The 13,355-nt window shown below is 38.9% G+C and overlaps 1 protein-coding gene across 3 annotated transcripts in view; it reads left to right on the top strand.

Moving 5' to 3' along the window:
• The window catches only part of ADK (adenosine kinase), a 568,039-nt gene that overhangs the window by 309,566 nt on the left and 245,118 nt on the right, over positions 1-13,355 (top strand). For all 3 annotated transcript variants that reach the window (XM_065407400.1, XM_065407398.1, XM_065407399.1), the window contains exons 5-6: positions 3,160-3,332; positions 8,055-8,163. In XM_065407400.1, the coding sequence (XP_065263472.1) occupies positions 3,160-3,332; positions 8,055-8,163 (282 nt within the window). The remainder of the gene's footprint in view (positions 1-3,159; positions 3,333-8,054; positions 8,164-13,355) is intronic.

Genomic DNA, 13,355 nt, shown 5'->3' with positions numbered 1-13,355 from the left:
ATGGCTGACCTTCATTTTACAGTATTTCATGAGGATGAAATTTTCCTTCACCCTCATCTTTCCCAAAGTGCTAAATGATTATTATGAGACTCCGGCAATAAATCTGTCAGCATTCTTTCCAAGACCACTTCCCATTGAAAGAAAGCTCAGTTACATTAATTAAATGTGAATAATCTATTTCAGTAGATCCAAAGAATCCAGAAAATCAACCATGTTTTTCATTGCCTATAGTAGTGGTCTCAACCTATTTACCAGTGTGAGCCACATATGCAGCTCTCTATGTGTTTGTTATGTGGGCCGCATCCACACAATATATATACTTCCTGTATGTCCCTGAAAATGTCACATGGGCCCCAGCTGTGTGCTGATTGGGTTGCAAGTGGCCCACAGGCTCAGGACCACAGGTTGGGAACTACTGGCCTATAGGGATAACTATTAGGGAAATGTCATCACTGCCCAGCACCCATCCAAATGCATCTGGCTTTACATTGGAAGAGTATTATAATTTAGCAGTGTTCTTATGCTGGCTCATTCCAATAGGGACAAGATCACCTTAATTGCATGCCATAGACATATTCTTGGCAGACCTATGACATGGCACTCAGTACATAGGTTTACTAAGATTTACTCTTTCAACTTGTGTAAAATCTGACACAAAGGCAAAGTAATATTGCAATCCTTATTTAACTAGCACTCCTCAACCCACCATTTTGGGGAGGAATATCACTACTAGTTGAACTCCCCAAAGTGGAAATGTGCAAAGGTCACTCAAAGAAGAAACCTTTCAGTATGTAGAGTTTTTTGGACAAGCCTCTGCCCAGCCACGCTGCCAGTCCGCTGTCCCCTCTTCCTCAGAGTTCTGTTGCTGTGCCAGGCTTTGAAGTTCAGGTGGAAGGAACTGAGGCAGTGAGCATGCTCCACCCCCTTTTCATACGCATGCATCTGGAATGTTCAGAGGTGTGCGCAGGCACCTCAGCAGTGGTACCTGAAGAATCTCTGTCTGCTGTATCATGGGCACATCTCTCAGTAACAGGAATGCACAGAGGCTCATCTCAAAGCGCTTCAGTAAGTAACCTTTATTTCTGATACATCAGGACACCTATACTTAAACTGAAAATGAAGATTGGTGTAGACTTGAATCCATGCAGGACCTAAGTGTTCAGCCACCCAGTCCGGAAAACGTTTTTGACCCCCTCCCAAACAGATCTACCAGGAGTGAGAGAGAATGATGCAGCTCCCCCTAATACTGATTTGACATCCTTGGAAATTGGTCCTTGGTGCGAGCACTCTGATCACCTGCCTGCCAAGGCCGGCCTTGACTTGAATATTTGATGGCAAGTTGCAGGTTTAAACTCAGTTGAGCTGCTACACACAGTCAAAATTGTGGCATTGTAGCATAAATACTTCTTCATAAAGATCTATGATATAGTACATGAAGTGTTATTGATGCTCCGATTTTGATCGGATGGTATATAAGGATGAAAAAACAGATATGTCGTTTGCTAAAATGTGTTAGATCCCCAGGGGGCAGTTTGTGAAATTCCACAGGGATTTTTGAGGAATTGGCAGGGTTCATGTAGAGCTGATGTTTTAAGTGCTGTCCATAGTATACCCTGCAAATTCTAGTAATCTGTGAGAGTAAGTCACACTTTTTCGCAGAGAACACAAGATTTGAACCTGTCTCCTCTTATCAACATTGAAACTTGTTCCCTGCATTCCATAAAGGAGCGTATAGCATTCTTAATCTTATAAAATAATCTGTTCTGCTTCTCCTTGCCTTCAAAGACAGTAGAAAGAGTTCAACTATTGGTTTTATAAAGTATTCTCTGTAACACCTCAATCTCTTACATAAAAATACATAAAAATACATAAAAATAGAGGTTCAGTTACTTTCTTTATTAATTTAGAATAACAACAAATAGGTCTGCATAGCTCATCAAATATACGTTTTTGTGTGTGAAAAACTTCTGTTGCTCCAATAAAGATATCGCATTTTCAGTTTTGTCCACTTTTTCCTAATTAGTGAAGCCTTTTTGTCTGTGAATAAAGCCCTTTTTTCCTCTGGAACTGAATAATAATGGGGACATGACTAAGAATGTATTTCCAGCTCAGTTACTTGAACTTTCTACAACCCACAGATTCCACTAATGCTGATTTGTAATGGAGACATTATCATTTATTTAGATCTCGATTAGGAAACAATTATAATTGGGGTTTTAGCATGCAGTAAATTCATGTTGCCTTTAATTCATTCTGTAGATTGAGTGGATAAGCTTACTGATTTTAAGTAGGGGGAATTATAATGATTTCAGTTGGTTGACTCATGACTGCCAGGGTAGAGTTTTGTACTGTTTCTTCATGACATTGATTATTTTTTTTAGGTCACTACCAGTTTTATCTTGTGGTTGAATTTTATTTTTCCCATTTTAGCACACAACACAGAATCAGTTACAGTTGATTGATATTATATCTGTCCTTCTTTTGTAAAGAGAAGCTTTATGAAATAACCCAACGGTTTAGCAGCACTACACAGCTATACTCTTTATTTAAAAATCAATTTGCAGAATTGCTCTGAGTAAAGTTCAGGACAGAGATTTTTACATATCATTTACCAGTGTGGCTAGGATAATTCCCTTATTTTGCATATAATTGTTAAATACAAAGGGTTATTTTCAATGCTAGTCGCATTTTTAAAATCTATGTTGTGAACATTGTAGACTTTCTTTCTATTTTTTTCAAATGTACTGTCTTCGTCTGTTTTGCTCTTCTGTTTGTCTGTGTTTTGTTTTCTTCTGTTTTGCAATTACCGTTTTTAAAAAAAACACACAAAATCCCTCTTAGTTCTTTTGAGGGAACACAGATTTACTGATGTATCTTACCTGACAGGCAAGTGATTTTTTTTGTACAGTACGTCATTATATTTGAATACAGTATCAGAAGGACTCATGAGTTTTACTTTAATTTTGAACTATTAAACCTTCAACATTATTCTATGTGAATCCTTTATTAACCTTTTCTGAGTTAATGTATCTACAACTTTTTAAAAAACCTATGGCACATTGCATGTGCCATGTCTTAGAAAAGGTGAGAGAGAAAAGAGGTGAAAAAATATATATCAAGCATTCTCAGTTATTTGTATTTTTTTCTTTCCATCGGCAGTGGATGATCGAGACCCCTTACAAGGCAGCAACTTTCTTTGGGTGCATTGGAACAGACAAATTTGGTGCAATCCTGAAGAAGAAAACTGAGGAAGCTCACGTGGATGCTCATTACTATGAGCAGAGTGACGAGCCAACAGGAACTTGTGCTGCCTGCATCACTGGTGACAACAGGTCAGATGTCTTTCCCTAGAAGTTTTTCTTATTCTTGAATGATATGAGTGCAGATAAAATAGAAGTCTACCTTTTGATTTGGAATATATTTGCAATATTTGACCTTGAAAATGTAATACACAATAAAGATGCAGTATTAACAACAACATTTATTTGGGAAGTTGAGGCAGGCTGGCTCTTCTATTTTTGTTTCATGTTCTGAGTATATAGGGTGCATGATAATGGAAGGGTGTTAGTATAATAATCGACAGTAGCTTCTTGTTATTGAGCCTTAAACTCTGTTGTTCTAGACAAAGGATTGTGTACAGGAAAACCTTGGAAGGCAGTAGATAATCTCAAAGTTCGTCTGTTAATTGTAGATGAAAGTTGATTGGCACATCACTATGAGTGATGAAAAATATTAATGTAATTAGTGTATTTAAAGAGGGTAGATACTAGTTAATCAGTCCAGTGCTGTCACTATATGGAAGGGTGAAAAGTGAGATTTTTTTTGTCACTGATGTTCACAAGTTAATATGAGAACTGTAACTCAACAGAGGTGAGTGAGACAATGAATGATGTCCTGAAATTGTGACTGAACAATTAGAATAAGCATAACATTGAACTATCATTGCTATATGTTTTATTTGTATTTGAGATTTTTATTTGTTATTTTTAACTAATCTGCATATCATTGAAGTTTCACACTCATGACACGCTCATTTGTCTCATCTTGTCTTAATTAAATAGTAAGTGCCTCATGACAGGGACCATAAATTCTGGTTTGGTTGTACAAAACATTGTGCTATTGGACTTTCATCCTGATTGGAGCATTTTGGGTGCTACTGCAATACAACCAATAAAAACGAAGAGTTTTGAAGAAAAGAATGAAGATACAGTAGCTCATTCTGAGCATGTTCTTTCTTTTTATTTTCTCTGCACAAAAAGGTTTCCTCTTTACTGTTGTTGACACGTGCTGATTTTTAATGATGGTTGCTGAAGACTTGAGATGTCTGTCATGCTTTCTGGAGTGACTCACGACCATGAGTGCCAACCTCAGGGCAGACTGTCAAGAAGCAGGGCAGAGACCCCAAACCCATTGTATGGTCTATAATTAGATTTCACCAACCCAGTAACAATTGTGAACTCCTAAAGCACTATAACAGTCTTCCTATGGAGTCACAGACAGTTCCCCTGGGCATTCCAGTCTATCTTGCCACCCAGGCAAGCTGGACTTAGTGATGATTGCTATATACCAAAGATCACAAAAGATTCAGGTTCCTTCCAGTCCCAAGAGACCAGTTACTTACTTCAGGTCAATTTGTACCTTAGACCTCTTGCTAAAAATAATGCTTGTAGACAATCCTATAATAAACTAATTAAAGATTTATTAACTAGGAAAAAGAAATGAGTTATTACAAGGTTAAAGTAGGCACACATATATACACACACAAGTTACAGTCAGTGGTTTTAAAAGATGACAGAACTGTAGTAATGTCAGCTCTGAATGTTTTTTAGAGCTAAGCCAGCTTGACCCTAGGGATGCCTGCTTGTGTTTGGTAGCTCCAGCCACGTGAGAGTCCGAACAGCAAAAGAGATCAAAAATATTATTGTCAGCTACTTTTATTTCCTTCTTCCAGAATTCAAGCTGATGGGACAAGCTCTTTTGCACATAGCCTCTTCATGGGAGTGAAGGGACAGTTAACAAATATGTGATGTCTCACAAAGGCCCATTTAGTTTTGATAGGCCTTCTTGATGAGCAAGAGATGATCCCTTTTTACAGTAATAAAGTAAAAAATTAAATATTATCTTATAGCATGTGATAAAGAAATTATAAGTGATATTAATGCATACAGCAATTTACAAGCATTTCATATAGTCTAAAACTAAACACGTTGTAAGTTCAATAACCATCTTAATCATCCTAACACACAGGTGAAACAGATTGGTTTCTAGCAACAAATTTGTCAGTGCTTGGCTGGGGCCTGAAGCCTTGGCAAGAATTGGCACCTGGTCTGCCAGCATCACAATTATCTATCTTATGCTATAATTTTACAGGATAGAGATCAGTTCAACCTAGTTCATGCTTTTATGAATAAGTAGGCAGAAGAATGTCTAGATTTGATCATCTGGAATAGCAACTGATATATTTTTCTGAAACTGTTAAATTTTTATTCAGTGGCATTAGTTAGCTTCAGTGGAGTCTGCTGAACAAAGTAACCTTTTCTCAGAGTCCCTAGCGCCCCCCACAACCCCAATATGTGGCCGCTCTAGGCCTAGGACCATGGTGCACTTTGGGAAAACTTTACTGCCCGCCCTGCACATTATCAAGAAGCAGCTTGCTTTGCAAAAGGCTTGATTGGTTCACTTGCCCTTGGAAACCCAGAATGCTCTCTGATAGTATGCTTGCAGATTGCTGATCAGAAAAGAATTGGTTAACGCTGATCTGAGTTGAGCTGCTGCTCTTTGCAAAGGGGATGTGGATTGCTGTTTGCAAAGGGGATAAAATTGATTGCAGATTGTTGGGATAGAGAGTACTAAGGAAGTTCTTCCCATAGAATTGTAGAATACTTCTGGATGACGCCTGGGACTAGGGTTGCCAGGCATCCGGTTTTCGACTGGAATGCCCGGTCAAAAAGGGACCCTGGCGGCTCCAGTCAGCACCGCTGACTGGGCCATTAAAAGTCTGGTTGGCCACCCACAGCAGGGCAGGCAGGCTGTCTGCATGGCTCCCAGGAAGCTGCTGGCATCTCTCTCTCTGGCTCCTAGGCATAGGGGCAGCCCCGATGGCTCCGCTCGCTGCTCAAGCACCAGCTCCGCAGCTCCCATTGGCTGGGAACCATAGCCAATGGGAGCTGTGGGGGCGGCGCCTGCAGGCAGGGACAACACCAGGAGCTACCTGGCCACGCCTCCATCCACCTAGGAACCAGAGGGAGATGCCGGCAGCTTCCAGGAGCCACCTGAGGTGGGTGCTGCCTGGAGCCCGCACCCCTCACCCCCTCCCATGCCCCAACCCTCTGTCCCAGCCCTGAGCCCCCTCCTGCAGTCCAAACCCCTGGGCCCCAGCCAGCTGCCCCCTTCTGCACCCCAAACTTCTCATCTCCAGCTCCACCTCAGAGCCTGCATCCCCAGCAAGAGCCCTCTGCCCCAGCCCGGAACCGCCTCCTGCGCCCTGAACCCCTTCCCCCCCCATCTGGGAGCCCCCTCCTGTACCCCAAACCTGTCATCTCAAGCCCCAGCTGGAGCCCTTACCCCTTCTCGCACCCCAACCCTCTGCCCGAGCCCAGTTAAAATGAGCACGTGAGCGAGGGTGTGGGAGAGTGAGCCACAGAGGGTGGATGGAGTGAGCAGTGGGCGGGACCTCGGGAAAGAGATGGGGCAGAGGGCAGGGCAAAGGTGTTCGGTTTTCTGCAAATAGAAAGTTGGCAACCTTGCCTGAGACCTGAGTCAAGTGGAGCTGCATCTTCGCTGCAAAGCAATAGGGCTCACCTCTGGGTCCCAGCTTGTCTCAAACGTGGACTCTTTAGCCCTGCAGGGTCCTGGGACCCTGGTCCGAACCCCGGGTTAGCACCATTGGAGTGTAGACACAGTGGGGGTTAGGCTGGAGCCCAGGTTCAAACACAGGCTTAGTGTTACACAGGCTAGACAGATCCACACACACAAAAATCATAATTAGCAATAACTGGCAGTATCTGCAGATAGACCAATGATTGAGTGGGCCGAGAAAGTGAGTTTCAGGTCCCGTGTCTGTGTGTCCCGTGTGTGAGGAAGCTTGTGTTACTCCTGCCCTCTGTTCTGCGGATAAATAGAGCATTGCTCTTTCAAGATCAGTTAATCTTGCTCCTTTTATCATCACAAAAATTCAAAAACCATGTTTAAATGTATTCTTAAGAGCCGTTTTTTCATTCTTCCTTCATGCAATTGCTTTCTCACAGTGCTACTAATAGTTTATTCAGCTGCAGACAGAAGTGAATTTGACTTTTCAGCTTATTTATCCAAGAACTATTTTCAAGAGTTTGGTTGAATCAAATCCACTAAAAGGTGGAGGAAAAGGTTATTTATGCTTCCTTATCCTTTTAAATTATACCTCTGCTTCAGTGAATGATGATCTGGCAGAATATATTCGCCTCAATTCTTTCTCCTATTGCCCTGTAGTTTTTGGAGTTTTGTGTCATTTCATGTCAAATTAATTAATATTAGTAGAGGTGGTCCCTAGTATCATAAATCTCTGATAGAAAAAAATAACCCTGCATGCACTGTTTTTTATTTCTCTTTTCCATAGAAAGGAAGTTTTGCTTTTTCTCCCCTTTACAACAATTTTTATTTTAAAATATGCAGAAGGGTCTAGTGCTTAGAGCAGGGAACTATGGACCAGAACTCTCCCCATGTGTACAGTGTGTTCGTGGGCAAGTCTTTTTACCCCGGAGTGGTTGTGTTAAATCTTTTCATAGTGGAATTGCATATTAATGATTGTGTATGTATATGACATACATTTATAGGTTTCTCCGTAAATGTGGATTTTAAAAAAATGTTTCTCACATTTGTATGATTTTTCTCTCCGTATATAATTATACATGTTATGTACATATATTTTACATGGACTATTTAATTGTTTTACATTATGGTAGCATTCACACCCTCAGATATAAGTCTTTTTAAAGAATCTTTGTATCTGATGGGAAGAACAGTACTAGTGTTAAGAAAAAGTGTCTAACTAATATCTGTTTCTTTGGTCATTTTAGGTCTCTTGTAGCTCACCTTGCTGCTGCCAATTGTTACAATAAGGAAAAACATCTTGATCTGGAGAAGAACTGGAAACTGGTGGAAAAGGCCAAAGTTTATTACATAGCAGTAAGTTTGGCTTTTTTTAAAGTTGTGAAATGTTTGTGGGTTACTGCACTCAATTTCTGTAACACTGAACTACTACAGTGTCCATTTTGCATATGATGCAGGATAACTGTTGTGAATGTTGAGAAAGAAAATGTCTGCTTCTGTTGTAACATGATCAGATTTGTTTACCTTGAAGTTTACATCCTTGTATGTACCTTTAGTTATATGCATTCTTAAAATGAGCACAGGAAGACATAAGAAAGTGATTTCACGTTTCCTGGCAAATTGTTGTGAAGGATGCATAGATTATGTAGATAAACAATATTAACCTAATTATTCACTGCAAACAGTTTGAGTTTATTTGTGTGAACCATCTTAATTGCTATTTATTCCATAGTAATTACCATTGCACCTTATAACTTAATATTTCAGAAACAATGATCATGACAAGTCTCTTGAATATGGGCAGAGGGGGCAAGCTATGATTTTAGTCACTAAATTTTACTTCTGGTACCAAGCTTTGGGGGAAAATGAAAAATAGTAGGTTCACAATTAGTTTTCAGAATAAATATTATTTCTTGTTTGTTTGTTTTTTAAATTTCAGAATTAATCTAACCATATTAATGTATTTGTGTAGTTAACATTCTGCCTAAATATAAGTGGTGAATTTTTCATCTTTCTCTGTTGATGTGACCAATGACAATTAGCAAATGTATAAAACATCTATGATAGATTAAAAACACATAATATGCATATAATATATGCTTTCTGTGTGACAGCTGCTGTCATTCCGCAACCTGAGCTATTTGGGAACAGCTGGTAAGAGGTGTAAAAAATTGATTATCCAGGAGGAACATGTCCATTGAAAATAGTTATTTCTTTCAGCTAGTGTTAATGTCTCCTACAGCCTGTTAGTGTGCACTGCTGTAGGCTTTACATGGTTGTTATTGATTCTTGTGTATGGTCAAGGCTGCCCCTTTATAGCTGTCAAACAAATACTTACACTGAGAAGATTATACAAAGGAAAGACATCCCATTGCTTCTGCTGCATATTTGAGATATATTTCAAGAATGTGTATTTCTTCAATAGCCTGCTCATTTTTAATTTATACTTTTAAAAATGGACTGTGTTTTAAATTTCAGATGATTATACTGTAGTCTGTTCTGAATGCCAGACTTGGGGCTAAATGCTATAAGGCTAAAAATTGCAGCAAGAGTTGAGTATTGTTAAATGAAGAAGAATGACAAATGTTAGCCAAAGACATACTGCACTAAGCTGTATCTTTTCTATATTTTATACTTGTATATAATTATCACTGAATCTTTTAATGTGTGATTTGGAATAATTATTCTCAGTTAAAATAGTTCAGGGAAAGTTGGGAAGGTCACATAAGGGGAAAAAAGGGATTTTGTTGTATAGAAGTCCACTCTACACTTCATTTTGGTTTTAGAAGCTCATCTTCTGTGTTAAAGCCCTTACCTCAACCACCCATTGAGGAGCTGATTTACCATACAGATTTGGGTTTATATTAAAGAGGAATTCCTGAAGTCTGATGGCCATCCAGACTTTATTACCCTCGTTGACCAAGAAGCTCAAAAGTTAGGGAATAAGCTCGCAAAACTGAGAATAAAACTGAAGATATGAATAGATTTCAATGGAAAAATAAACAACTGTGAAGAGCTGGGAAATTATATTGGATATTTGAAAATGAAGGTCAGATTCATGGAACACCAGGTTGATAGTGGGACCCGGGAATATTCTGACAAGAAGAGGCCAATCTTCATTTTCTCCTCTCTCTTTGTTGCATTCTTCCCTCAGTCCAGTTCTCCACTGCGTATGACCGCTACAAAGGTGCAGTACTGCCACACTCAAGCCAGTAACTTGGATGCTATACTGTAAAATGGAGTTATAACCCCATCCTTTTTTGTTGATGGTTGCAACATCCCAGTACTTGACAAGGTTCATCTCTTGGCATTTCTTCTGGATCCCTGCCATTAATTGTCTCTTGAAAATCTTCTATCTTCTGCTGTCATTGGGACTGAGACACAGAATTTGAGCTCAAACTTTGATGACTCATTGTGACCACTTGGACTAGATCGTTCATTTCTGACTGGGCTATAATAGTGGTAAACTGAAACAATTCAATATTTTGAGACACACATTATTTCTGGATAGGCCAGTAAAATTTCATTTGTACTTTTGGAATTTGCTGCTCTTGATGTGAGAAATAAATTTCTGAAAATAGGAAATGTTTTTCATGTGTCAAAATTAATTCCCTCCCTACTTCCTGGAAAAACTAGATAGCCTTTTAAAGAGAGTCTAAAATTGTCCAGTTCCCACCTGACATTGTTTGGTCAACAGTTGTATATATTAGAACTCTTACGGAATGACTTATTGAGAGCTTTCTTTACCCTCCATACAAGGTACCTCTGAAGATCTCTAGAAAACTTTTGACTTTATTAAACATAGTATCCATTCAACGTTTAGTCTAGTGTTGCAAACTCTTTGTAATACTTTATGAAGGAACCTCTTTAAAGTTCTTAACCATTAAGACTATTTTTCAGATAACGTTCTTTCTACCAGGTTTTTGAGATAGCAGCATTTGCTTACAGAACACACTCTCTCTCTTTTCAGTTATCCATAAAGACAGCTTAACCGGTATCCTATGCTATCTTTTATGCCCAAACACTCCACTGTTTTTTCACCAGAATCAGGAGATCCTGAATATCCTATCTTAATGCCCATTTCCTTCCAAAAAAGCGGAAGCATCTCAAAAGCTTAAATATAAAAAATGCCATACAATTCTATTGAATTGAACAGAAGGCCTTGGAGCTTTAGAATCTGTTCATACACTGGATTACGATAGGCCAAAGAAAAGACATAAAGCCAATAAGCATTCAAATATATTATTACTGAAGTATATACGCATGAAAACCTTGTCCTGAGGATATCAAGCAATTCCATCTTATAGGTTCAGAGGACCTATAAGATGGACAGTACTGAAATATTGTGTGGTCCCCTACACATACTTACTAGAGTAGATACATATGCCTTTTCAAATGCAGCATTCAATAGAACAGCATTCAGATTAAGCTCAGCCCTGAAATCTAATCAATTCATAGAGGGGGAACAGGTCACCCCCTCTCCCCCCCCCCCAAAAAAAACAATGGACCTATGGCAGAACCCTGAGAGGGAATTTATGTTACCGTATATGAACACAATAAATTCATTTTATCCATCTGGTGAAAAGATCATCTAGACAGATTGGAGAGAAACTACCAAAGAAGAGAACCTTGAAAACCATAGGTTGAAGAAAGATGTAGGCCAGGTTGAACCAATTCTCTAAAGTTAGGAAAACTGAAAAAGATGTCAAGGAAAGAAAGAAGAAAACTGAAGAATGATCAATTCTTTTAGCTTTGAAATAATTCCATATTTTAGCAATTTTTCATTATATTTTACAGGTGAGTATCTTCAAACCCCTCCCTTCCACTCTCCAGTCTTAATTCAACACAGCAGTTTCTTCCATTGGCACCGTATCCTACGGATTCTTATCCTCATTTCATTCTGGATCAGCTGTACTTCTGGTGGCTAATTACAGTTCACTGACAGGGCTCATGCTGGAGCACTTATCAGCCCATTCTCTTCTTCAAAGTTCCTGTTTAATTTCAAAAGAAAGTGAAGAGTTCTGCCAAATCTAAACATCAAACCTCTGTTTGTTTCTGTAGTCCATTAATGGGCCATATCCTGAACTCTGATTTTATTTATGTAAGACTTATGTTTCTTAGTGGTTTTCTTCTATCAATATGTACATTCTTTTGGGACTGGATTTTTATGACTTTTACAAATTGTGGCTAAAATTTTCAAATTTGAGTGACCTAAGTCTATATTTAGGCACCTGAATGGTCTGATTTTTCAGGTACACTGAATACATGCACTACCGTTATTGGGATTATTTAGGCATCTAAATAGGAGGTCTGATTGTCAGATGACCATCCACAATTCCTGTTGTGAACTGCAGGTGCTCACACTTCTGAAAGTCAGAGATACTTATTTAGGTGCCTAATTTAGACACTTATATTTGAAAAACATTCCAAACATTCGGAATTTAATATAATAAAATCTTTATTAATATCTCCTGGGGAAAAAAGGGCTGCCTATTGAAGAGAGACGGTGAACAGAGCAGAAAAAGAGGGTCTTATTCAGATGTTTTACTTTTTATTTAACTCTGTTATTCAGTAAACACTGTTATATATTGACATGGAATTTTCTGCTTATCCAATGACAATGGGCAAAAAATTGAGAAAGGAGGAAGTGCTTGTCTTTATTACAAGTTGCAGTTAACCAGGTGGGATTTTAATTCAGTTCTGATGATTGATTCTGCTTCCTCATGAAGACAGAATAATATAAACTTTTCCCAATGTGTTGTATGCTGTTGCCATATTTTTCCTCATGTCCCAATTACTGTATATACTCGATCATAAGCCGGTTCATTTATAAGCCGACCTCCCCCAGGATGGATAAGTAAAAATGGAAAAAGTTTTATAACCCATTCATAAGCCGACCCTATAATTCAGGGGTCAGCAAACTTTGGCTCCCGGGCCGTCAGAATAAGCCGATGGTGGGCCGAGATGGTTTGTTTACCTCGAGCATCCACAGGCACGGAGGTAAACCCAAGTAAACAAAGTGTCCCGGCGTGCCAGCTGCTTATCCTTACGGGCTAGGACAGCAACTGGTGTAAGTAAAAATTCGGCTCATGAACGAGTATATACGGTAACTATCCTTATTTCTCCCAGTTAGTCTTTCTCAATTTGCTCTTCAGTACTGTACCCATGTTAATTTAATGTTTCCTGTTGGAGGCATTGAGGAGGAGAAGTACCATAACTTGTTGCTGTTAATGCATTTATACCTTATATCTTTGTAATCTTAGAAATTTCTTCTTTGCTTTGCCTTTAGTTGTTCATCTGCTCATAAACAGTTGCCCCTTACTAAGCACGTTGAAATTACATGATTGATTACCATTACTGTTCTATTTAGTAACTCACATGTTAATGTGGTGGCTTTTAGTGTTGAACAATTGCACAGCTTTTAAGAATGTTAAACCAATCAGATCACTCAATTAGAAGAATATCCAAATGCCTCTTTCCATAAGAGGGAAAATAATAGATTGTCGGTGAGGGAATGTCTTTGAATTACTTTTTAAAGTTAAGGCTTG

This window comes from Emys orbicularis, chromosome 7 (genome assembly GCF_028017835.1).
Source record: "Emys orbicularis isolate rEmyOrb1 chromosome 7, rEmyOrb1.hap1, whole genome shotgun sequence".
Lineage (NCBI taxonomy): Eukaryota > Metazoa > Chordata > Testudines > Emydidae > Emys > Emys orbicularis.
Note: the sequence above shows the minus strand (reverse complement) of the source record. Positions and strands in the feature narration are given on the sequence as shown.